The sequence below is a fragment of the Elaeis guineensis genome, chromosome 9 (assembly GCF_000442705.2).
Source record: "Elaeis guineensis isolate ETL-2024a chromosome 9, EG11, whole genome shotgun sequence".
Classification (NCBI taxonomy): Eukaryota; Viridiplantae; Streptophyta; class Magnoliopsida; order Arecales; family Arecaceae; genus Elaeis; species Elaeis guineensis.
The window spans coordinates 5,257,258-5,283,905 of NC_026001.2; the positions used below are offsets into that span (position 1 = coordinate 5,257,258).

Below are 26,648 nucleotides of genomic sequence, written 5' to 3' on the forward strand. Positions count from 1 at the left end.
CAGGTAATATGACATGTATTTATGTTTCAGCTGGGATTCATGCACTGCGTGTGAAATTTTAGGACCTTATTCAAAATGAATATAGGTTGAGATTTTGGTGGGGACTGAGATGGTGGTCAAAAGGCCGATGCCAATCTCACCGCCGGTGGACTCGGAGGGAATTACGTCGAACCGGTGTGATTGCATGTCCTTGACTCTCGTTTTCTTGGGGTTGACTGGTGGTATAAGTTTTGGAAATTGGAGAGGGCTAGCGTTATGTAAGACTTATCTCACCTGTCTGCGCCTGACAAATAATAATAGGTTAATCTTTTGGCTAGGACTTATCATTTGTAAAAAGTGTTGAACCCTCTCGAGGAGACTGAAGCTGCGTGATTTAGAAGAGGCTCGTGGCTCTGCGTGTTTGATGGGTGTTTTTCGTGGAGAGGGGTCGTATCCTCCGAGCGAACGAGTGATTCACCTTTCATCAATATTTATTTTAAAATTTATATAAATAGATAAATGATAAAAAATAAAATAATTTTTTTAAAAATTTATGTAAAATATAATTTTATTGTGAAAAAAAAAATTATCATTCTTTCACAATAATATGGCTAGAGTCTGTTTTTCTTTTTTTTTTTTGAAAAAAATATCACCATTTCAACTATTAATATTATAATAGTTAGATTTGGACTCGAGACCAACCCAGCCAAAGATTTAGGCTATCAAGTTAGTGGTCAGATTGCCGATCGGATCAGATTTATATAAAATATATTTAAAAATAATAAAAATTAAATGTGTATAATATTTAACAAAATTTTTATTTTTAATGATGTCTTATAAATCAGAAGAGTCAATATTCTACATGACTTTTTAGTTGCACTGCAAATAGATCATGAATCATCATTTTAAAAAATACTATAGGAAAATAATGTAATTTATTGATATTTTCATATTATAAATCTATTATAAATCTTAAAAGTATCAAAAGAATGAGTATATATACTCATTATTTTACCAAATAAAAAGAATATTTGACTAAATCTTTTATAGAAATAGTTGATTATATAACATCTAGTTAAAATTCGCTTTAGAAATATAAAGTGCTTATAATAAAATAGAAGAAATCAATTCCTCAAACTAGAGGTCATCGATTTGATTCCTATCTATTTTTAATTAAAAAATTGGTTTACTTGGTTTACCCTACCTAATTTAGGGTTGATGATTTTTGATCGTTTGATTAGAATTTTGATTCCGATTAAAAATCAGACTGGACAGTGACATTTTATTGATTTGCTGGTCGAAAGCGAGTCCATTTTGGGTTTAATAACTATAATTTTTTTGGGTGAAGAGTTTAATAACTATGACTAGAATTTCATTTATTACTTTATTAGGGGAAAAAATTAACTAAATCTAACAATTGTTGGAGATCTATATGAATATTATAATTGGAGAAAAAGATCCATATTTTTCCTCCATCTCTTATCTATATTGAAATCTTTTTGTTTCAGAAAAAAAAAAATCCATATATTTTAAAAATTTTTATTTAAATCTGGTTTACTCCAGGCCCCTAGTGTTTGGCAGTTTTTGACTAGTTTGACAGTAATTTTGGGCCTAATTAAAAATTTGATCAGAGAAAAACAAATAAATCTAATAATTGCACAAGATCTATATTTGTATTATAATCGGAGGTAAGAAGATCCATGAGCCTTATTGATTTGACTATTTGGTTTATTGCTTTTTAATTTTTGTACAACTTATCATACGGTGGGGTTTTGTTGATCCAAATACTCATGCAATACCTCGTTATATCACACACTACGGCCAGCTCTTACCGAGTCTTTCCCTCAAACATGTATAAGAATATCAAGGATCCAACTCTCTACCCAAATATGTACTTATATCGAGCAACTTTGTTAAACTGAATACATATAATATACTTGAGTGTCCACAAGCAACCATCTCCAAGGTCAACCACAACATTAACATGCACCATCGTGCCTCTTTCCAAGTAAAAACTGACTAGGGTTTGATTCACCATTTTCCAATCCAACCGTTTGGTCAAGTCCATGTTTGAACTATAATTGGTACAGAGTTTACCAACTATGATTGATATATGTAACTTTCCTTTTATTTTTCCATTGGTGAAAAGAAATGAATAAATCTAACGATTGTTCAAGCCCTATATCTATGCTATAATTAGAGAAAAGAAGATGTGCATGCAATTTTATTTACTTCTTAGCCCGAATTGATGTTTTTTTGTTTTGAACCCATAACTTTGAGCTACCTTACTCTCTGTCTTTAAAAAAAACTGTATCCATTGCATATCCTAGTCCCCAGCTAATTGAACTCTTTTTGACATTTAATAATAAATAAATTCACTTGCAACGGCAAACTCATGTCATCTCGCAGTTCTATTTTGATCACAGATGGCCATCATTTCAACCATATTAGTAATCGTAACATTCATTTTGTATGCCGAGCTCCATCCATATTCTAATTATTTGGAGAAGAAAAGAAAAAAAGAGTCCAATAATTGTTCGAGAAGTGAAAAGAAAATTCTACGACGAGGAACATCAAAGACGCGCCATCGTATGGTTGTGTTTTGATTGTGGCTCCTGAGAAAGTTTCTTGGAACTGAACGCGGAGTTGGAATTGAATTCTAGTCCTTGGACTTGACTTGGTTAACCAGGTCTCTTCACCCAACTTGACTAAAGTCATTGCTGAGAGTGAGATCATCTTCAATATGCTATCGTTCGAGGAATGCTCGGATAAAAAGACAATTTACAGGCTCTGTGTACCTTTCCACACTTCCAAACAAACCCTGTGCAGAAAGGTCAACAGAGATTGGTTTTTGGGCGAATCCAAGTTAAAAGGTGTTCACCTCTGATGTCAAAAGCGTGTGCACTACGTTTATGTAGTCTGACTGTAGAAATAAGAACCCAAACCACATCACATCAATGCTGTCTGTGACTGCATATCTTACTACACTCATATTCAAATAAGAAATTATCATGGATTCATGGTATACAACCTATAGATTCAGAATAGGAGATCAGAGCCATCTGTATGACCGTATCATACACCGTATATGTCAAGCTTTTTTTTGTAATTTGAGAGTTTTGCTGCATACAAACATATATATATATATATATAAAGTTGGTGTTAATATGTCTACAAGGATAAATCCTCGTTGATAGGGGTAGAGAGGAGAAAATTCGTCAAAATGAATTAAGGAAATGGACACATGGACTTCCAGTACTAAATGCACGCATCTTAATGTATGTTGTGAGTCATCTGCGCGCGAACGGAGGACATGTAGACGCGCAAAGTGGGAACCAAGTCAACTTGCGCGAACGCCATTGGCCGCCCACTCCCTCGCCTCCACCCCTAAATAATATAATAATAATACTAATAAAAAAATCCTGATAATAATAATAGTAGTGGGGACTGGGGAACGCGGCCCCCCTCCCACCGCGGAGTCGCGTCATTTCGGACGAGCTTCGTCGCGTCAACTCCGCAGCTTCTCCTTTGAAAGCCTCCGAGGCAACGTCTCTCTCTCGCATACACACCAATAACGCGACCTTCGACGCGTTGGCTTCCTTCATATAAAAGCAAGCCAGCAGAAACGAAGGTATAGGAGTTACACCTGCCTCACTCTTCAGACTCCTCCTCCTCTTCTTGCCAATATATAGTCTATGACTATGGGGCTGTATATAGGGATGGTGAAGGGGTTAACAGAGCTGGACATGGAAGCAGTGCAGCAGCTAATGCATCTAAGTTGTGGACAAGAAGACTTGGAAGAAGAATTCAGCAGCAGCAGCAACAAGAGGAAGAAGATCACCGAAGAGAGGCCGCAGAAGAGGCAGCGGTTTCGTTCGATGGCGTATATATACATGGTGACTCGACCCATCAGCAGCAACCCTCATAACAAGAGAGAGATGCTGAGAGGCATGACGGAGAGAGTGTGTGAGAGTTGATATTGTTTTCCTCTCCCTTCTCTTCTTTTATATCTCGCTTGGTGGGAGAATAAAAATAGTGGCGACGTCGTAAATGAGTTGAGTAGAGTGGTCTTTTCAGCTGCTACAATGGGTGTGGGAAATTGTTACATTCGATTCCAATGAGTAGAGAATGCCATGGTAACTAGGCACCGGATGGTTGCCTTGCAGAGCAGGCAAAGCAAGTTTACTTGTCATGTTATCATCAAAAAAAAAAAAAAAAAGTTTACTTGTCATGTTTGGAGTCTTGTGAAGTTTCGCCCGGTGAATCTAGCCCTTTAATCAAAGCAGCTAAACATTCTTCTAAATGCGTTTTGAGTTGATTGCTTTTGGAAATTCTAAATTCTAACATAACACTACAGAAAGGGGCGTCCCGAAGGAGGGGAGGGGGGTGTGGCGGGGTTGTGGGGGGTGCCGAGAGAGAGAGAAAGAAAGAAGAAGAAAAGAAGATGAAAACATTCCAGTTTGGTTTAAGACCCATTATTTTGGACTTTGTTTTTAGACTTCGGATGCTAATGACAGTTTTTAATAACTAGGTTACCATCCAAAACACCAAACATAAGAGTATGGGAGCAGGCTTTTAGGAGCATAAAACTGAGAAAAGATACGGAATTTGCACAACCCAAAACGTTCCGTAAAGACAAAGATTTAAAAGATAATAATGAAAATTACAAGAGAATTTAGCTAAAAGCAACATACCAATCAATCTGTTGACATGTACCAGTCAGGTTCCTTTGTGGCATGGTATTTCTTCATGCACACAGCTGATACAAAACTATGTCTCAGAGATCCTGGAAATTCTTCCACAATCCAAATCTACAAATAGATCAACTTTTAATTTAACATTCCAAGCATTGTATCAAGTTCATACACGGTTTCAACAAGGACAAAGCAATAATTGACCTGAAGAAATACTCGAAACTCTTAATAAAAAACCCAAATACATTGGTCCCCGAAGAAACCATTAACAAATCTCTAATTCACAGAACCCTAAAAGTTTTTCCTAGTAGGATAAGACAACACACTGCTATTTTCTCACCTTGTACAATCCTTCAACTAAAAGTTGAAAACACAAACTAAAAAGAAAACAAACATTCCTCATTCAACATTCTTATTATTTCGGTAAACTCTGTAGAGGTCGTCTGGAAGATCTGGTAATTGCCGATTTATCCAGATTATGTTTATAAGAATGGTCCATCTTGATAATTGGTGTGTTCTCCTTACCTTTTGAACCATCAATCATAGAATGGAATCTCGAGTTCTCAACCAACTTCATTGGTGTGCTGTTGTAAAAACCTGTTTTACAGGCCTTTTTTGCACTAGAAATCCTGAAGTTTAATAATTTCCCGCTAATGTCCTCCATTTGGTCCAGCCTGCTACATCGGCTAGATTCTGTAGAAATATTTAACTGTCAAATAAGTTGCAAAAAAGAAGACAAACTATCAATAATTTAGACAACTCACCTTCAGGCTCCAAGGCATCACTCTTGAGGCCAATTTCAGATTCTGCAGTAGAATAATCAGCACGAATTCCACCTGTAAATCCCATTGGACTTTGCTGAGACAAACCAACCAAATCTACAGTTTCGACCATAGACATTCCAAAATCCTCAGAATTTTCTTCATGTTTGGACTGCTTTGCCGCTGCTGCATCACAGGAATTAACAATTTCAAAGTCACTCGAATTCAATCTGACAGTCTCATCCGACAAAACTGATACACCTGCAGCTGAACTCCAGATTTCCTTGGACTTTGATTCCTCCACTGAGACAAATTCTGCTGCCTCAATAATAGATGTCTTACCAGCAACTTCATCAGCAAATGTATTCTCCCTCCCTTCAGATTCTGCATAAATAAAAGGACTCTGGAAACTCTCAGTGCAACTCTCCAGCACTGCCTCACCTTGTACCATAAGCAATGACCTTGAAACAGCAGCATCTTGAATTTTTGTTTCTCCTGTTGCACCAGTAATTTCCATACAATCTAAACTGCACGCCTTTTCATCAACCCCAGTTCCACTGATCAATGGAGACACAGGATTCAAGGTTTCTTCCCTCTCTTGGTCCTCGTACCCATCAGTTGCATAATTTTCTTTAGCATTGCCTTCAGTTAATACAGCATGGCAAAAGTCGACTGGTTTCACACCTGCCATCCAACAGAAGCCAGCAAGTTTCAGCATACATAAAAAATACAACAAAGAAAACAGCAGCACTAACCTTCACATTTGTCAATAATATCAGCCTCTCGACACAACATTTTTTGTTCATCTACTTGTATAGAAACTGCAAAACCGTTACAGTCAAACTATTTTAGTCCAAGAATAGGAAATACCAACAAAATCATAAAAGAAACAGAAAAGCGGCACCAACAGCATAACCTCTACTCACCTTGACACTCCATTCTATCAGCAGGGTCAGAATAAGCACTACCTGATACGGTTCCTACCACACAAGAGTTTTCACAGCCAAGGGCCTCCAAGCGTGCATGCAGACACCCATTCTTTTCCGCAGTATCTGCTTGCCCTCCAAATTCTCTCTGGAATAGAATATCTGACAAAGGTGGCACAGGCACCATCTCTTCGCTCTTCCCTGATGCTTTATCTTCATCAGTTGACATTATGTCCATGGAATCTTTAGTTTCATGCTCAAATTTTTCTTCATCCGATTGACTCTCACAAAAAGCAGCCCGAGCTTTGTCATTCATGACATATGACACTTCACTTTCCATCTGAAATAGGTCCTCTAAAACTATTAACTTTGCACCTGGTGCATCCCAAACATCGTCAGATTTGGATTCACTTGATACGCAAAAAAATGGAGCCTTATTACAGCTGCTAAATTTCCCTGCAATTTTTAAATGACACAATTCATTTAGTCCCAACTATTTTTACAATATGTCAGGTTAAACCTAAAGTGCAAAGACATCAACATTTTATTTTAAGGAAAGTAAATATCTAATTAGAGAGAAGGCAAAGGATTCCAACAGTGTGAACTATCTGAACCAACCTTCTGAAAAAGTTGCTGTAACCTTCTCTATATCTTGTTTGCATGATTTGCAACTTAAATGACCTGCAGATGTACCCGTCCAATCTCTATTCCCACTTATGTCACCGTCTTCAGAACGCCCACAGTCCAACTCAAGTCCCGAGGTTTTCAAGTACTGGATCCCATTGTCATCGCCATGATCCTTTAAGTCAAACTGACTAGTTAAAACTGCCTTATCATTCTTTGAATTGGAACAAAGACTTTCACTAGAGTTGCTACAATATAGTTTGCTTCGTCTAAAGCAGCATTCTTGCAAACAATTTTAGTGAAGCCAACTTCATCCACAGCATCATTTGGCGAAATTGCTTTTTCGTCCTGTGTGATTAGGTCTTTTGAGCCAATTAAAAGTCTCATGATGAATGAAGCTTCATCAACTTCACTTTTCAATGCACTAAGAACTTCATGAGCCCTCTTCGCGATGGGCAACTTGCCACTGTTATCTAGAGCGTGCTCTGATTTTTCCAATGTATATTCAGGAATTGATGGTGTTATGGAAATCAAAGTTCCTCCTGCCCCATTGCTGTGAACATTTTCAGCAGAGAAAATGTCATCAACTTCATTGCAGTTAATGCAATTTAATTTTGCATCCAGTTTCTCTTCTGCATCCTTGTCCTTGAAGGCTTCATTACCTTCAAGATCCCTCCAGTCAAACTTTCTCACCAAAATTTTAGATGCCTCCTTTTGATTAATTCCCTTGACATTTTGCTTGTAAGATAAGGGCCCTTGCTCAGCGCGCAAAGCTTCCACTGATCCAACGTGTTCTGGAGAGAGTATTATTTCTTTGCATGCAGCTGACTCTGTGACAACTTTGATATCAGTACAAGATAAATAGTAGAATTTCAGAAAAATGTCCCGAGAACTTATTAAGCTAAAAGAAAAAAAAAAAAAAAAAAGACATCAAAATTGCTGGTGTTCCTGCATATGTTATTCAAGGTAGCCACTTTCAATACCTAAGACATCATGATCAGATATGGACCAAGCATCCAAAAGCCAAGTCATGCACAAAAAGGTTCAACTGTACATCTCAGGGGGATTAAAAGTACAGTATTAAAATATAATTCTTATTTGTAAATCAAATATAGCTATGATACCCCAATATTTGTCTATAATTTCAAACAGTGCTTCGATGATAAAACTTTCATATGCGAGGAACAAAATCAATGAATTCACACTTATTAGTTGAAAAGTAGTAAAGACAGCAGTTTGACGTTTCCAGTTTGCCTGGTAAAATGAGACTGAAATATAAATGCTCCAACGATGCTGGTCATAGTGATACATGTTTACAAATTTCTGCAAATTGCATATTTCTAAATTGAATTACTCCATAATGCTAAAAGCTAGGGATAAAGTGGTGCATGTGAAACATTACCTGGTAACTAGATGAAGGATAAGTGCAAGAACAGATGAATTCGTTTGCAAAGAGGTAACCTGGTGGGATATAAAAAGGATGTGCGTGCATAAACAGCACATAGATCTTCCTAAAAGACGTGCCCAGTAGCATCACAAGCATAAAAAGCTGTAGCGGCATTAAAAATGTATTTCCAATGACCGTGGACTTATAACAAGGATGTGCATTGAGCCCAATCTACATTGATGAATTTGCTACCGGTAATCAAGATAAGCTAATACCGCATAAGTGTTTTGCTGGTGAAATAGTATATATGGACAAGAAGAGGATGAGGATTAGTGAATTTATGGTGGAAAGCTTTGAAGAATAAGGTCTTGAAAATCAATAAAACAAAAATTCAATTTATGGAATGGAATTTAAGCAAGATGAGATATGAAGTTAAGGCCTTACTGAAGATTGTAAACAGAAAAATACCAGAGCAATCAATTACATTACATTAAATTATTGCATAAAATGATTAAAAGATAAGACGGCAAATACATGACATAATTAAAGCTAACTGGAAGAATTCGAGAGGTGTCATGTGATTGAAAACCTTGGCAGCCTGAACAGAAAATTAATAGAATGATAATGAAGCCTGTCAAGTTGTCTAGCTCGATATATTGGGGAATAAAAAGGCAAAGACGATCAAATTGAGGATAGGACAATTAAGATATTCAGATGGAAGTATGTCAATGTACAATGTACAGTTAAAAGAGCTCCAATATGAAGGGACACTTAACATCTACCTAGAAAAGGAGTTATAAAGAGAAGACATAAAATAACATCTATGGAAGTTGTGAAAAGGGATAAGGAAAGAATGAAATAGCATCAGAGGTAATTTTAAACAGAAATGCTTAGTATCAAGAGTTCATAAAGCCTAAGCCTAATATTTGGAATGAAGCTTGATACAATGACTATTATTCAATGAAAGGCAACATTTAGAAGTGATACAATCTTCACACTTTCCCATGCAGAATCTATCAGGCATTATATGTTAATCCTATATGTGGCATATTGAACAGATTTCATAAACCAAAAACTTCAAATATACAAGGGAGATTGGGTTTTCAATGATGCTGTAGCATTAATGAAAGGCGCATGAAATTAATAAGCTCACAAACCCCTCTTGAGACATAACAGCTCACCTGGTTTATGAACCACTTCTCCATCAAATTTATCGGAACGTGCAGTGTTCTCTTTATTCCCTACAGATCCATTAAGTTCACCCTCATCACCTACTATGCCATCTAATATGTCCAATCTAGCTTTCTGAACCGCATGCTTGTCCCTCAAATCACCACCACCTTCAGAATCAATGTTAATAATTTTTGTTAAAGAATCAGTGGATACCTGATGCACATGCAATGTTATTTTCTGGTTATTACTCGAGTCTACAGTCTCACCAGCATCAACAGCATCTCTCTTCTCCAAGATGGTCTGAGCAAACACACTTTCATTAGAAGGAGCCCCTTTATCATCACTGGCACACCCACATGCATTAGTTTCATTAGTTTCTTGAAGTTCAACTTTACATAACTCCAAATCACTCTGCTCAGGAAGAACTTTGCATGAAATAGAACTACAAAACTGTGACCAATTATCCTCCATTAAATCTTCTTTGAATTTGCCTAAAACCGCACATTCTCCAGGTGCTGAATTGTGACTATAAATGTCTGAAGAAACAGCCCCACAAGTTTCCCCTTCATTTTTGGAATCCTTTTGGTTGTCTGGTAAATGTTCTCCACTTCCAGTGTCTGTAGATGCAGGCAGAAGCTTCAGGTTAACAGAAAATAAACATTTGATAAGACTCAATAATCGATCATAACTAATGCTGGTAACCATAAATCATACTTAGAATATCCACAACAAGTAGAAAAAAGGACAATATGTGGCATGCCCTGCCATCAATCCTAAAACAATGGGGACTTACCATCTAAAAGATAATTTTTTCTGATGCTCACAACATCACAACCCACACCCTCTGATTGGCTAACCAGCATGGCATTGCTGGCCACTCCACCAGACCTCATCTTGACTCTAGAGTCTCTCTGCAGGCTCAGTAAGCCTTTCTCATTACAATCTGTCACCACAGACAAAATCAAATCACTTTCAACTGCAAAAGCTTGATAATCATCACAAAGGGAAAAAAAAGAGAAAGAATGACCAAGTGCATTGCAGAAGCTAAACCATCACCAATCCATTATGATCAAACAGAAATAATTAGAGAAATCACTGGAGGTTTATACAATATCTTACCTAAACCACAAATTGGATGCACTGGGGAGGAACCATCAATATCAGAACCTACTCCAATAGCATCATAGACATTTTCCTGCTTAGCAGGTCGAGTTTCTTCATTGTCAATCCAGGAAGAAGATTCAGTGGCAGTGACTATTGGAAGATCTTCTAGACAAGTGGAGGACAGTATAACACCACCAAAGCCTCTTGCTTCATTTCTTTTGTTGCTATTCTCACACTGAAATGCATCAACAGGATTTTCATTGTTATTAGCCACAATAGTAGAAGCAGAAGATTTCAAATCTGTGACTTGAAGAGCATCTTGGACTTCATCTTGCTTTCTATATATGCAACCATCATCCAATGACAGAATGGCAACATTGTTGTCCACATTTAAATTCCCTTGTGAAGCAGAATCTCTCATACTTTCCACATGCACCACAGCTTCAACGTTTGAATGCTCAGGTCTTTCTGAAACTAAATCTGAGATTTCACTTTGAACTTCCCGAACCTTGGAGCAAGAAAGCCCTTTATCCAAACCAATATCCAAGGCTTCTTCTTGTTCCTCAGATATAATAGAATTGACCTGAATAGTGATTTGTTCTTCATTTTTCGCATGTAGATAGCCATCAGAAGAGGTTTTGGACTTTTCTTTCACTTCCTGAATTGTTTCGTTTATTCCACATGTCACCTCAACAAGCTTGGAGGGGGATAATTCTCTATATTTAACTATCTGCTCTACAGAGTCAAAGTCCATAACATTGCTAGAGGAGCCAGATTGCATAACATCGGAATCACCCTTTGGAAAGTCCTCATATGATATCCTAGCTTCATCAGAGCATACATTAAGAGGAAAAGATTGCGTAATTTCATCTTTAATGTTTTCCTCAAAATTACTCTCTCCAGATAGAAAACCAACTTCTCCTGAATTAATGAATAAGCTGAAATTTGTAGAATTATCTTTACCTTCATCAGCAGCAATTTCAGATATGTGTGCATCACTAGGCTTAGCACTGGTTTCCCTACATTGTTTCACATCATCAGATTCCTTGGGTGTTGATTCAGAATTTAGCATGGTATCTTCAGCTGCCCCACAATTTACCATCCCATTTCTGCAGACTTTTTGCTGGTTCAACGTATCTTCCAAATCACTACCAGCAACAACAGTTGAAAGCTGAACGGTCCTTTCTGTAGAACAGTTTTACCATAAGGAAATTTCAGGACTATGACATTCTTTCATAACAAAAATTAACAACGAATAAACTACAAAAAGGTGAGAGTCTAGGAAATTATCATATGGAAAGGAAAAAGTAAAGCAAGTTATACTGTATCTAAGCTTACCCTGGTTGTCACTAGCATCAACCTGCAAGCAACTATCAACTTGAGAAGCCATTTTGCCAACATCATGAACTTCCGCTGGCAAACCAGGAATTTTAAAATTGGGAAAAATCACTGAGAATCTCCTTCGACAATGGCTGCTGAAAGCACTTCAGGATGATTACAAGACAAAAGTTCATGGGTAATCTTTGCCTCCATGACCTGAAGTCCAACTGTTTGAATTTCAGCATTCTTCTCATACTTCTGTTTCTGATCAGCTAATGTTACTGGAACAGTGTCAGAACATGAGTCACTCTTGGCAGCATTATGTTTAAATTTCATTTGTGGTTCTTTTGAACTCTCATTTTCTTCTAAATTTCAGCATCAACCCCAGTTTTGCAATCAAGAACAGAAGCTTTCGGACCTGGTTTTCCCAGAATCTGACCTCTTTGCCGCTTCTGCAAATTCTTTCTTCTATATGTTTCATCATCCACTGATTTTCCACCTACAAGAAGGGAAATCCCAAGTTCAGGTTTGTTCTGCTTCTGCAGCTTGTTCCATTTATTGGTGTCATCATCTAACAGACTCCTGCCATCAGGAAGGGAAATCTTATGGTCGGGCATGCTGTATTCTGAAGCATTGCATCTTAAATGCCTTAGACCTTCTTCAGGTTGTGATCCCCTTTGGGATTCCCCTTGAGATTCTTGTGCTTGGTATGAAATTTCAATTTCACTGCTTGGAGCAGAACTTTTCATAGTTCCCCTTCTTGTTCGTACGTTCCCTTTTTGCTTCATCGGTTCATTTTTCCCGACAATTCTGACATCATTAGTCCCATGATCCAGAATTCTGTGCATGGAAGAACTACGTGTTGATCTCCTGGGAGGTTCTTTATGTTCGCAGAGCTTTCCACCATGGACTTTTGCAGCCCCAGCATCATTTAACATGTCACCATCAGGTACAGAGGGTGCGAGATCGCTTCCATTTGGAGCTTTCTTTCTTCTTTTCTTACTTGAAATCTTCCCAGCTACTGCAACACATTCATCTTTCAGTTCCACACATGCAGGCAACGAGGTTCCAAGTCCTGACTCCTCATTAACTTTGAAACATTCTGCCTTGATCTCTTTAAAGCATCTCCTCTCTGAGGGGCCATTTCTGTTTCCTCTGCAACTTGCTTTTCAGATTTATTCACAGCTGTAACTGAAACTTGCAAAGAACCATTTATCGAGTTCTTCAGCCTGATCATTGGAGCTGCTGCATCACCTTTTCCCTTCTTACCTTCCTCTAAATTATTATCGAGCTTTCTAATGCGTTTTGATCTCCTCAAGGGAGGCTCCTCACATGAAGGAACCATCTCACTTCCATTATAAGCATCAATTTCTTCCACAGAGACTGCACCCTCATTATGCTTAGGACAAGATTTCCCTCCGAAAACTTCATCATTTTCTAGTTCTTTAGCTAGGTGGCTTCTTGCAACAAAGGAGCTATTGATGCTTCATTTTTCTCTTTGGCAGTTCTCTTTGTCTGGGCTTTCCTAGGTTTTGAATCTCTCACTAACCCTTCATCTTCTCTGACCACAACCACCCTGTTCCTCAAGGTTCTGGTTGTCGGCTCATCATGAGACAGTTCTATTGCTGCCTTCCTTCTATTTCTTTTATTTGGACTCGGCAACTTCACTACTTGAGGTGGCTCGTCATTCTGGCAAACAGCTTCCATACGCTTTCTCCCTTTCTTCTTTTCCACACCAGGGGACCACATTACTGCAACTGCAAGCGATCGAGACTGTGTAGTTCTTGCTGGAACTTCAACCGCTTCATCTTCCTCAATGGCCTTTACTGGCCTGAAAGCAATAGCAGACCTCCGACGGCTGAACCTCCTCTTCTTTGGAGAGTATTTGTCATCTGACTTCCTCTGTACCTCCTCAAATTCGGGCTTATCTTCCTCTAGAGAGAAGCTGACTTTCTTTGAAACCTCCCGTGCTCTTCCAACATCCTCCCCGCTGCTTCCGCCTGAGCCCTTCAAGCAGCCCTTGGGCTTTATCTCCTCACTTGTATGTTCCTTCTTCTAATTATTAAAGAAAAAAGAAAAAAAATAAGGTATAGAATTCCACAAAAATCGAGAAAGAAGATGTACAAAAATTATATATAATCTCAGCCTGCGTAAATTTCCATAAAGAAAGATCTAAAACAAGAAGAAAGAGGAGAAAAGAAAGCGGACAGATAGGTAGTACCTGGAGAAGGGAAGCGAGGCTCTCAGCCATCTTCAAATTGGAGGGATTTGCCGGCAATCCATGCTTCTTGCACAGCGCCTGGAGCTCTTTCCTCTTCATGCTCTTGAAATCTAACTCCATCTCCGTGGAATTTAAGGAAAAGAACCAAAGAAAAGCAAACACGTTTGGAATTAAACGAAATCCTTCATCAGGAGAAGGGGGAGAAGAAATCCTCGTCCGATTTCTTGGACATCCATGGGAGTTCTTCACTTCTTTGTTGTTTGGTAAAAAGAGAGCGGGGAAGGGAGGGAGGGAAAAGGAAGGATGGGGACGAAGAAAACGTTAATGAGCCGTTTGAATTTTTTTGAATTTGAACCGAATCGGTTGCTCGCGCTTTTCCCGCGCAACGAAAAATGGGGAGGCACCACGTGGCTGCATCGGGTTCGTGGATTTCCAACTTTACCGTTGGACGCGTTTTCTATAATTTAGCGTTAGATCGAGCACGTGAGGGTCTGATGCTTAGGACTTATGATTCGAATACAACCGCTGGGTTTTATCCAAACAGACGCCGCACAGAATCTTATAATTTATGATTTCTCCGTTTTTTTCTTGATAAAGATTCCTCGGCTGCAGGCCCACAGTTGCGCTCCACCGGACGAGACCGTGCAGATTCCGGCTTATCAAACATTACTTGGGCCAATGTCTCTTATCGTCCAAGGAATAGCTAGATAAATTGATAGAAGACAAGCTCCCTAAAATAAAGTTTTTTTCTTTTTATATGACGGACAACTCATATATATATATATATATATATATATATATATATTATTATATTATATATATATATATCCAATAAAATGAAAAAACAAAGCTTATGGTGAAAGGAAAAAAAAAAAAAAAAAGAGGAAGAAATTATGTATTCCATAGATATGCAAAATGTGCACCAGGTGTGTAAAAAATGAAATAATAAATTAAACTGATACATTAAAAAGCATGATAAATGAAGGATTCACTTTAGTGATCAAGATCTATAAACGCTAAAATAATGATTTAAATGCAACAGATTTTGATAATTTGGTCACAGAAAAATTTGATATCATGCTCCTAACATCACCTATTTCATGCCCACTTTCGTTTACGTCCAAGACCACAAAATTTGTAATTTTTAGTTTCGAAGGACTCCTAGGACGTAAATCATGTATCCTGGATGGATGTCTAGCCGAACATTGAGATAGAGGTTGGATTGAATTTATCCATGGATTGAATCTTCAATTTGAATGGTTCATCATTAGTTTTAAATTATTATATTTTTAATTAAATAATTATTGTTGAGTGTCCGGTCCAGCCCATCAAATAAAATGTCTCTAAAAGCTTCCGTATTATGAGATATTGATAAAAATCTTTATTCTCTCACGTTGTTCTTTGTTCTCCATCAAGCACGGCTTTAAATAACATGAACTAAAAACCAGCTCCATTCGAGAGTTAAATCATATTATGTATGTGTGTATATATATATTTATATATATACTCAAAAAAAAAATATTAAAATTGCGTAATTCGATAATTACTCCTATAACATTATTGTTACGTCCTTTCTCCAATTTTAGTAGTCGGCCTTGAGCCGATTAGCTACTGCGCCTGAATGCGTTGCGATTGGAATGTCAGAAGATGATGCGCCGTTATCGAAAAAGATGTATATAGTCAAGGCCCAAGGTGAGAGCAAGGGATTACCAATGTACAGCAGAGCTAATCTTCGCTCAGTGTCGGAAAAGGTGAAAATTTGTAAAAAAAGTTTCATCGGAAGTGGCTTCGGTGAGGACCCTCCGACGCTCAATCAGTGAGATGATTTGAGGAGAAAGACCGACAGAGTCTCTGGATTACAAATAGTGTATGTACTTGGAGGGGTCCCCATTTATCTTTATTTATAGAGGGAGCAAAGTGGATGATGAGAAAACAGGTGATCACATCAATCATGTCCTATCGTACAGTACCGTATGGTGCCGAATGGACGTCTTTAAATACTGACGATGGGTGTGCCTTCTATTTGGCACGTACATGCAGCGGATGCTACCACGCGTGAGGTGTAATAAAGGATCTTGTAGGCACATTTAATGAATTCGTAGCATCATATCACGGAATGCAGCTTGTCGATCAGGGCATGGTGTTTGAGTGATATAGTCTTGATGTGATCTGTCAGAATGGCATGGCGGTCACGTTCGATACTCAGATAGTCGGTAGAGGCCTGTGTTATCAGAGTCGGCAAGATAAAGCCGTAGGGGGGATGGTGCCCTGCTGTCCAATGGTGTAGTCAGCCGCATACCGAGTACTGAGTTAGTTACAGACCAAGCATTATTCGGTGTAATGGGCCGTGGGTGGCATGTTAAATTAGTCGGCTTTGTACCGACTAAGATATGCTGCTCGTAGTCGATCGGATGTCCACGATAGTGCCCGACTCGATCCTATCGGGCGGGACTCATCAATCGAGTCGAATTGAGTGACAGTAGCTTGTCAGTGTAACTCCTCTAGTCGGCTCAGAGACGAGAAATTGGTAGTCGGCTAAGTGATGGGGATCTACCCCAACACTGCCCCCCAACTCTCAAGTCCGATTGCATGGTTAGTCAGGCAAAGGGAGTTCGTCTTTGAGTAGATCCGAATTATTTTTGCCGACTGCCATTGATTATCTTGTTGCTTCATAGGGTGGACTATCACCTTATCTTTTTGTAGATCATGCGGTGGCACCATCCCATCGTAGGTCGTGTGCAGTTAATGCTACATGCTCGAAGCGATTTTTCATATTGATGGTAGAAGATCGACTGACGGATAATAATGAACATGTGTACCAAAGTTGTCCACATGTCAGGCACCTGTTGGCCCAGCTTATTATCATGTGGATTCAGCTTAATCGATGGGATCTGAGTGATGGTGCATCGAACGGGCATCGAGATTGTCGGTTGAGATTGCTGCCACATGTCAAGATCTCCAAGTGAGGCGTGGTACTCAGTGTCGATCTCAACCGTCGAAGAAATCTATAAATAGGGGCTTCCCCCTAGTCTTGCTTTCAGTTCCAGAGTGCCCACCTTGTCTCAAGTCTTTCCTGCCCCCTTCTTAGTAGAGAGCTTGGGTCTTGCCGTCAGCGAGTCGTCTCCTCCACACCGATCTTTCATTGCCGTCGTCATCACCGTTGGTCTTTTCCTCTAGAGGTTTTCTTCTCGATCTTTTTCTCCTCTTTTTGATCTTCCGTTTAAGTTCCTTCTTCTTCTTATGGCCTTGTTGGTAGAGAGTCCGAAGATGAGAATTCAGTCGAAGACTGTAGTTCTCAGACTCTAACTGCCCAGAGGGAGATCAAGAAAGTTTCTCTGGATGAGCCCGAAGAGGTGACTTCTCGACAAGGTTATTCAGACTCTGAGGAGTCGGACGAATGGCCTATTGTCGAGAACCCCTCCGAGCCTCTCATTGAGAGATCCGAGTTGTCGGAGGCAGCCATCGATCGACTAAGGAGACATTATCATATCCTTAGTTGGTATCGGGTGATGGCACCTGATGAAGAAGGTCGGATTGTTCGTCCTCCTGATGGCTATATTGCCATCTATGAGGAGTTCCTTCGATCGAGACTCCGATTTCTCTTGCACCCCTTCTTTGCCAACATTCTCGACCTATACGAGGTCGTTCCTGCACAGCTTGTCCCCAACTCCTTTAGGATCTTAGCTTGTTTTGTTGTTCTTTGTCACCTTCTTCGGGTTGAGCTCCGAGCTTTCTTATTTTGGCCCATTTTTTATTGAAGAAACATCCTCGAGAATGGAGATGGTGGTTATTCTATCCTCGACCCCATCAATAATTATTCAAAAAGCTTCCTTCTTTTATCCACGGATGGAAGAATAAATTTTTTATATTGCTGTCGACCACCTGTGGGGCTCTGACTGGACCTGGATGACTCCCATCTGTCTCCGAATAGGAATGATACAGTCTTGGAGGGAGATCGTGAGATATACAAGAAGCTCTATAAAGTCCACGATCCTCCGTATCAGGAGCTGCTGAAGGAGCAGTCCCTTTACAACACCGGATAAGCTCGACTAGTCATCTCGATAGTTTTCTTTTCTGCAGACTTTTCGTAGCTTTTACTTTATTCATAGACTAACTTTTTTTTGTCATATCCATGCAGGCATGAGGGTCACGGCACAGTCCCCAAAGCAAGCGACTGAAAGAAGAAGACAAAGGCGGCATTCAGGCCTGGCAGTCCTTCTTAGCCAATAAAGAAGCTGAGAGAAGAGTCCCGTCCTCAGCTACCGAGGAGTACACAACTGCCGTCGCTGCCCCGACCACCACCCCTAGAGCGTTCTTCTTCACCGAAGGTCACGATTGTGCCCCCCTTCTCCTCCTGCCGACGATGACATCGTTGTTGTCGAGCCGCAGGTGAAACCAGAGGTGGTCCAAGCTCTCTCGGTCCAAGCCAGGATCGAAGGAGGCCGGCACTTAGTCAAGAAGGTGCTAACAAAGGGAAGATCCTTGCTGAAGAGAGTACCCTCGTCTACACGGCCGACTATGATGCGGATACTCCTTCTGGAGAGGCCACAATCACGATTGGGATGCGCTTCAAGGCAACCAATCAGGCTCTCCGCAATCGCTGACTTGCCGAGGAGTTGGCAATGATGGTCATGCTTTCCACCGACTAGGAAGTAAGGAAGGCACGCCCAATCAAGGAGATCTAGTCGGGCACCTACACGTTGTTGATCAAGGTAAGTCTTTAGCTTTCTCTTATTCGGTTTAACTCCCGAATACCGATTGACTGAGTAGATTATTTAATAGCTTTTTCTATTTTTGCAGATGATCCACGATGTAACTATTTTGGCAGAGGGGGTGACTGGTTTCGCCTAACTTAATGCCAAATTGAAGGATCAGGCCCAGACTGCTCGAGCCAGGGCCGAGGTCGCCGATGAGCCCCTTTGGGCTATCGAGGAGCAGGAAAGAAAGAATAGAGAGAAGATTACCCTACTGGAGGCCAAATTGACGAACTCGGCGACATGACAGAGAAAGAAAAGGAGGAGTTTGGTAGGTTGAAGGCCGACTATCAGAAGGAGATAGAGTCGACTGAGAGTGCCCTCATCAGAGAGAGAAAGAAGAGGCAGAAGTCCAAGAAGGCGACTGAGGAGGCCGAGAATGTCGCCAAGGAGGCCGAGAAGACTGCTAAGGAGGCTGAGAAGACTGCCACCAAGTTGAAGAAAAAATTGGTGGCAGCAGAGACTTGGGCCCAGGAAGCTGCTTCTCAGACACTGGCGAGTTTCAAAATTCAAAGGAGTATGAGGAGAAGCTTGCCGATGCCGGTTCGGATTCATACCAGCTCGAGTTCGAAAAATGTAGCAGGTCTGCCATCTCGTGCCCAAACTAGATCTGAGCTCGATACAAACCGACAAGAAATCGGACGAGTTGGGCGACAAGGAAGCGGAGGCTGAGGAGATCGTCCCCAGCCTACTTCTTAGATTTTTTTTGTACTCCTTTGCTTTTTGATCTTTCGCCTTGTAATATTTTATCTTGCTCGAACTCTGCAATGAACTCTTTTTTAATAGAATGATCTTCTCTTCTAGTTTTTAAGTTGTTCGGCTTGACTTGCATGCATACTTTCTCCCCTTATTTATTTATTTATTTATAAAATTGATTAAATAATATATTCAGTAAGAAAATGAAGTAGCTGGTAGGAAGCAGCAAATTGAGTAGGTTGTAGCCGAATAAACGGACGAGAAAATTTTCAAAATCATGTAGTCGGTTTTTATAGACGAACTTAATCAGATTGAAGTTGTAGTTGTAGATTGTTTGTCATAGATTATTTTATTAAATAGAAATTTTAAAAAAAATTATTTCAAAATCATGTAGTCGATTTTATAGACGAACTTAGTCAGATTGAAGTGTAGTTGTAGATTATTTGTCATAGATTATTTTATAAATAAAAAAAAAAAAAATTATTTAAGATCAACAAATTTTTGATCGGTTGGTGTTGATCCGATTTATCATAATTTTTTTTTCGTTGGGCATTACGGCGAACCATAGCTTTCGCGCACGCAGCTTTTGGACCGTTGCAAATATGTTTGGTCTGTGAGGGGGCCCGTGCATCAAGACATGCCATATCGGAACATGAGCACCACAATGCTAGAAGGAAAAAAAAGAAAAAAAAAAAAGATAATAACTACTGGAGATGGTAAAGAAACTACATATTAGACGTACAAGAAATACTTGCCGACATCCATGCGCCAGCGGGACAAGCGTTGATGGTTCCACCTGATAAAATAACAAAACAAATGTAACGACATAAGGAACATCAAACATACATCAAACATTGTAGCCGGTTGAATGCAAGTCTCAGTTACTGTGTGGGCACAGTTTACTGCAATCCATCAACAGAAGGGATCATGCAGAAAAAAAATGAGTGGGAAATATAAACCGAAGCACTTCAAATGGAAATATGTTGTACATTGGTGCTCCGGGGGTATACTGATGCAGTAATATTTGAGGCATACAAGCATAATGAGAATTTTCTCATAAATTATTCAAAGAGATTGAAAGTCACAGGCATTATAGTTTAGCAACTACCGGCTCTCTCTAATTCGAGCATTTCTTGGTAATTTAGAAGAAATATTTTTCAGATAGCATGACTACTCTGCCCTCTAGGTTTTTTGAGTTGCATTTCTTTTCATTGTTTCTTTTGTGATAAATGCTATCATTGATTTTTATTATTTATAAATTTATAATAATTTTATTATAATTATTGGGATAGATCTTCATCGCTTAACTGACTACCAAACTTTCTCATCTTCGAGTCGATTAGAAAAGCTACATTGACTAAGTTACTGCCATTTAATCCAACTAGGAATTGACGAGTCCCATCCGATAGAGTTGACGTCGGACTCTATCGTGGACATTCGCCGACTAAGGCAGCATACTCCTAGTCGGCACAAAGTCGACTAGGTTTAACATGCCACCCATGACTCACTACACGAATAATGCTCGGCCTATAACCGACTCCATACTTGTTGTGCGGCCGACTATACCATTAGACAGTGGGGTACGACCCCCCACGACTTTATCTTGTCGACTCCGATGATACGGGCCTCTGTCGACTAGTTGAGTACCAAACGTAGCCGCCATATCATTCTGACAGGTCACATCAAGATCATGTCACTCAGACGCCATGCCCTGACCGGCTAGCTGCGCGCCGTGATGGTATGCTACAAATTTATTAAATGCACCACAGGATCGTTTATTACACTCCATGCATAGTAACGTTTGCCGCCATGTGCGTGCCGAATAGAAGGCACGCCCGGTCGGCATTTAAAGACGCCCATGCAGTACGTGCGGCACAATACGACAGGACATGATTGATGTGGTCACCTATCTTCTCATTATCTACTTTGCTCCCTCTATAAATAGAGGTAAATGGAGACCCCTCCAGGTATACACATTATTTACAATCCAGAGACTCTGTCGCTTTTTCTCCTTAAGCCATTCATTGACTTGAGCGTCGGAAGGTCCTCGCACGCCCGGTCGGCATTTAAAGACGCCCATGCAGTACCGTGCGGCACAATACAACAGGACATGATTGATGTGGTCACCTATCTTCTCATTATCTACTTTGCTCCCTCTATAAATAGAGGTAAATGGGGACCCTCCAGGTATACACATTATTTACAATCCAGAGACTCTATCGTTTTCTCCTTAAGCCATCTCATTGACTTGACGTCGGATCCTCGGCATTTAAAGACGCCCATGCAGTACCATGCGGCACAATACGACAGGACATGATTGATGTGGTCACCTATCTTCTCATTATCTACTTTGCTCCCTCTATAAATAGAGGTAAATGGGGACCCTCCAGGTATACACATTATTTACAATCCAGAGACTGTCGCTTTTTCTCCTTAAGCCATCTCATTGACTCGGAAGTCCCCCCCCGCCCACCCCATCCGTCGCACATACGACAGACATGATTGATGTCACCTATCTTCTCATTACTTTCTCCTCTATAATAGAGGTAATGGGCCCCTGGTATACACTATTTACAATCCAGAGATCTTCACTTTTCTCCTTAAGCCATTCAGACTTGAGCGTCGGAGGATCTCGCTAGAGCACCTTCTGTGGGACTTTCTTTGCAGGTTTTCACCTTCCCGGCATCGAAGGAGATCAACTCCACCATACACTAGCAACCCTTGTTCTCGCTTTGGCTTTGGCTGTGTGCACCTTCTCTGACGATGACACATCATTTTTGGTTTCCAATTACAATGCATCAGGCACAGCAGCTAGTCCGCTCTAGGCCGGCAACCGAAATCGGAAAAAACCGCAACACTGTGAATAGAACCATTTTGGAACAACCTTTACAATGCAAGGAAGATCCGATTCATACCAACAAGGAACAGTTATTCACCTTCATTTAAAAATCTGATATGCATCATAATAACAATGCAATTTTGGTGCAATAGACCAAGTTACTGTAGAGCCATGTACAAGCCAAACTCTTAATTTAACTACTGTTAGATAGCCCAGTAGCACATAGCAGCAAGAATAATTTCCAGACCCTCAACATCAGAGCAAAATTAGAACATGCTTCCTTACATTACCGACAACCAAATCAATGGATATCTAATTTGACTAAAAGAAGCGAAGAAAAAACTCCTTAAAATGCGAAGGATAAGGGGATCAGCGCTCCAGGTGGAAAACATATTCTGTTCAACGCTGTAGTTTGCTGTGGTGATCTTTGGCTTCCTAACAGTCAGCACCTGCTAAGATGAATCCAATGTCCAACCATGCAGCAGTGCATCTTCAAATAAAATATCAGTAGAAGTAATATAAAAGTTCGACTCTTATGGCACTCCAAATAATTAGCTGTATAGAGAAAGGTGTTCTGATGATTTGATATAACATACGAGGAAGTGGCATGAAGTGGTCATCTTGCAAGTTTCATAATATGGTGATGCATAAAGATTTTTTTTTTTTTTTTAAGTAGGAGATTTGTTGACTTGATACTGTCATCAATATTAGAAAAAAAAAAAAATGTAGCCCTGAGTACTTAAATTTTATTGTATCCTAACTATAATTAGCAACTTTGAGGTTATTAACTCATAAAGCAATATAGAACAAACTTAAAAAGGCATTCTTAAAGACTCAATCAGAATATCTCGATATGATCTGCCTTCATAATTTCAAAATGAAATGCTAAGAAGAAGATTGACAGTATATGATTTTGAAAGTGTTTGATTACTTCCAATAAGCTTGCTAGCTCAAAAGAAAAAAGAAAAACATGTTATAAGATTGCCAGCTCAAAAGAAAAAAGAAAAACATGCTATTCTACAACTTTCTTGCAGATAAATGTAAACCATCTTAGTAAAAGAAAGACGTTCCTCTCCATCCCAACAAAATATACTAGCATTAAGCATGCATGCATGCTAGCTCACTCGGGAAATTAGTCATGATTCAGTAGTAAGTAAATAATGTGACAATCATTTATATAGGACCTTGGAATTAATGGATGAATGAATTTTGTTATGGAGACCGAGAGATTGATCATGATCCACTAGTAAGTAAATAATGTGACTATATATGGGACCTTGGAATTAATGGATGAACGAATGTTGATATGGAAACTGAGAGATTAGTCATGATCCAGTGGTAAGTAAATAATGTGACTATCATTTATTGGGACCTTGGAATTGATGGATGAATGAATTTTGATATAAAGAAATTGTTCTGAGAAGATACGAGCAAGAGAGAACTTACCAAACCTACGTTAACATGGTCTGATTTCTAGTATGCATGATGTTGTGCAAAACTCCAGACAAACCAAAAAAGAGAAAAAAAAAAAAAATCAAAACCCAACAATCACAATGATGAGAAGCACTCCATATCAATCATACAATTAATGAAAAATTCTTGGTCTTGTTTTTTTAATATACGATGGATTATAAAGATTTTCCCATGCAGTAACCAATTAAGACAAAGTGTCCAATTACTGATGGCAGAAAGGCTTAGAAATTGAAACGACGATTAAATACCTTAGATATAACGTCACAGTTTGGGTAATCAATATCGTAACGCAATCACATCAGCAGCAAATAGGAACAAGCTGTAAAACACTACCATATTCAGAAATGCAATGTATCGCTGTTTACATTTTCAGGAAGAAAAGTTACAAATGTTGATAAAAAAGCAGCAGTCAATTCATATGGCCAAAAGGATTTAGAAACATAGAGTTTGTGGCATCATCCTCGCTCGTTCCCAAAAAATGAGCCACATCAGCAACATCAATCTCGCTCATTCAATATATTTTGTAGAAGCCTAAAAACTTGCACTTGAAGCCATATGTCAATGAATGATCAAGCGAATCAAGGAAATTATTTCACACAAAATGCATATAATATAAACATGAGCATGCTTATATCAGAATCTCATCTTGTCTCTCTACCATTTTGATGCCAGTGGCTAGAGAGACCAGCATTTGAAATTTGCTGAGAACCTGCAACCGCAGGTAGTGCAGGAGTGTGTACATCTATAATTATTTTTATTATTGTCGAGTGTGACTTAAATTTGATTTGACCTGCATGAATCCGGTTCATTTTGGACTTTGTTGGCCCATTTGGAATTTGGTTTTCTCATTTTGATTTAGGATTTGGAGGCCATCTTTTGTTATGGAAGAGGGTTGTCTTTTGTTATTTAAACCACCGCATACTTTTTATACTCTATCTTTTTGATGTTATGAGATTTTTTCTCATCTGAGTCTATAGATATAGATCAAAGACTAAACCACGTAAATTATTGTGCCATATCTTTCTGCATATAATTGTTTGTTATTATTTTGAATTTCACACTAATTAACAGATAATTTCTTACAACAGTCCTCCAACCGGATTGGTAGTATCTTGCTGCGATTTTATTGGAAGCTCTTACAATTGGAAACAAGAAAATCAGCCCCTTCTAGTCCCTCACAACCTTGATCCGAAAGATTAGTCAGTTTGAAGAAGAACTTCTATCCTTATTGGTCTTTGGATGCTGGAGTGAGAGATTGCCAGTTTTGTAAGCAAAGACACTACAAAAAATGCTGGAAGTTAACTTACTCTAACGTGCGAGAAACTGCAAAATAACATTTGCACGACCTTGCTAATCACAGAACATGCAGATGCCATGCTAAAAATCATCTTTAGAGATTGTTTTTCTCCTTCAAACTTCACATATTATCGCCTATATGATCCCCGATAACTTAATTTTACTCCCTTCCAACCTATGACCACTTTAAACCTCATTGTTGCATAAATAAGACAATAGAAAAAGAAAGTGAGACATGTATGCTTAATGTTGTAATGTGTACTCTCATCAAAAGTTTTAAGTCATTCCTCAGTGGAGGGGCAGCAACTCTGCTCATAATAATATGCCATAGCGATGATGCCTCGACCCAAAAATTGGGGCATCCCCCAATATGCTGCGCGTTTGCTGACCATCTCAGTCAGTCACCCTCCACGTTGCCCTCACCTTATTTTCCTAGTTTCATCACACATTGAACTCCCTAGGCTTATCACCTCCAAAGCATATACGTGAACCCCCTTTGTTTTAGGTTTTTGGTATCTTGTTGTTGGTGAGCTACTGGTGTCCCCTGTTCCCAGTGTTCTATGAAATTCCAGTATAAAATATGCTAATATGTATGATCATTTGGATAAACATGATAGTCTAAAACCTACAGCTACGTTATGCAAGTACTCGAGGCCACCAATAAATGTCCCAATTGCAAAATTATATTGAAAAGAACTGTAACTAAGGATGGTGTATCTCATGGCTCCGCTAAAGTAGAGTTTAACTCCCCGCTGCCTAGTTGGAACGAGTCTTTGTTCTATCCAAATTCGAATATGAGTAAATATCAGGAGAAATGATGCATGAAAATTTTTTCTGATAGCCTGAGTGCAGGGGTTGAAAGCGGCACTGATTTTTTGGCACTTCGATGGTGCTAAAGTGACGTACTCATCCAATATGGTAGGGAGTGGCTTATCTATACATCCGAATCGAACATTCTCAGTAGGAAGAGGGCTCTTTGGGTTTGCCCAGAGGAGGTCACTACGTCGGTCTCTCCTTTTTGTTACTTTTTGTTAAAAAAAAGAAAAATTAAATTTAACTTTATCGATCAGTGATTTTTTTTTTTTGGATACATACAGACAATTACACTATTCTAATGTGAGTAATCCTAAATAGTCATAAAATAAAAGATCATGTAGGACTCATGGATTAATCTCATCCTATTATCAGATCCAATCTTTGGTGTACTCGACAATATATGATGCAATCTAATCTATGCGTTCTTCACCTTCCGAAAAATATGTCGAACAGACAATATGATGGAATCACATAGAAACTTCAGATGTCATGAAAAAATGGATGGACCTTCATTGCTTCATCTCGTTCCAGATCCAACTGATAACGTAATAAAATCTCTCTCTATAAAATCTCGTTCCAGATGGA

General features: G+C 39.2%; 1 protein-coding gene across 1 annotated transcript; it reads right to left on the reverse strand.

Annotated features, from left to right (window-relative positions):
* Positions 1-4,849: 4,849 nt before the first annotated feature.
* LOC105052038 (uncharacterized) lies at positions 4,850-14,637 on the reverse strand. Its single transcript, XM_073243753.1, is given in 15 exon segments — positions 4,850-5,366; positions 5,438-6,118; positions 6,190-6,255; positions 6,361-6,816; positions 6,979-7,242; positions 7,245-7,814; positions 9,553-10,161; positions 10,338-10,487; positions 10,664-11,833; positions 11,987-12,103; positions 12,106-12,270; positions 12,342-13,058; positions 13,061-13,420; positions 13,423-14,023; positions 14,190-14,637. Coding segments are annotated over 15 exon segments (6,324 nt in total). The 5' UTR covers positions 14,310-14,637; the 3' UTR covers positions 4,850-5,088.
* Positions 14,638-26,648: the final 12,011 nt, after the last annotated feature.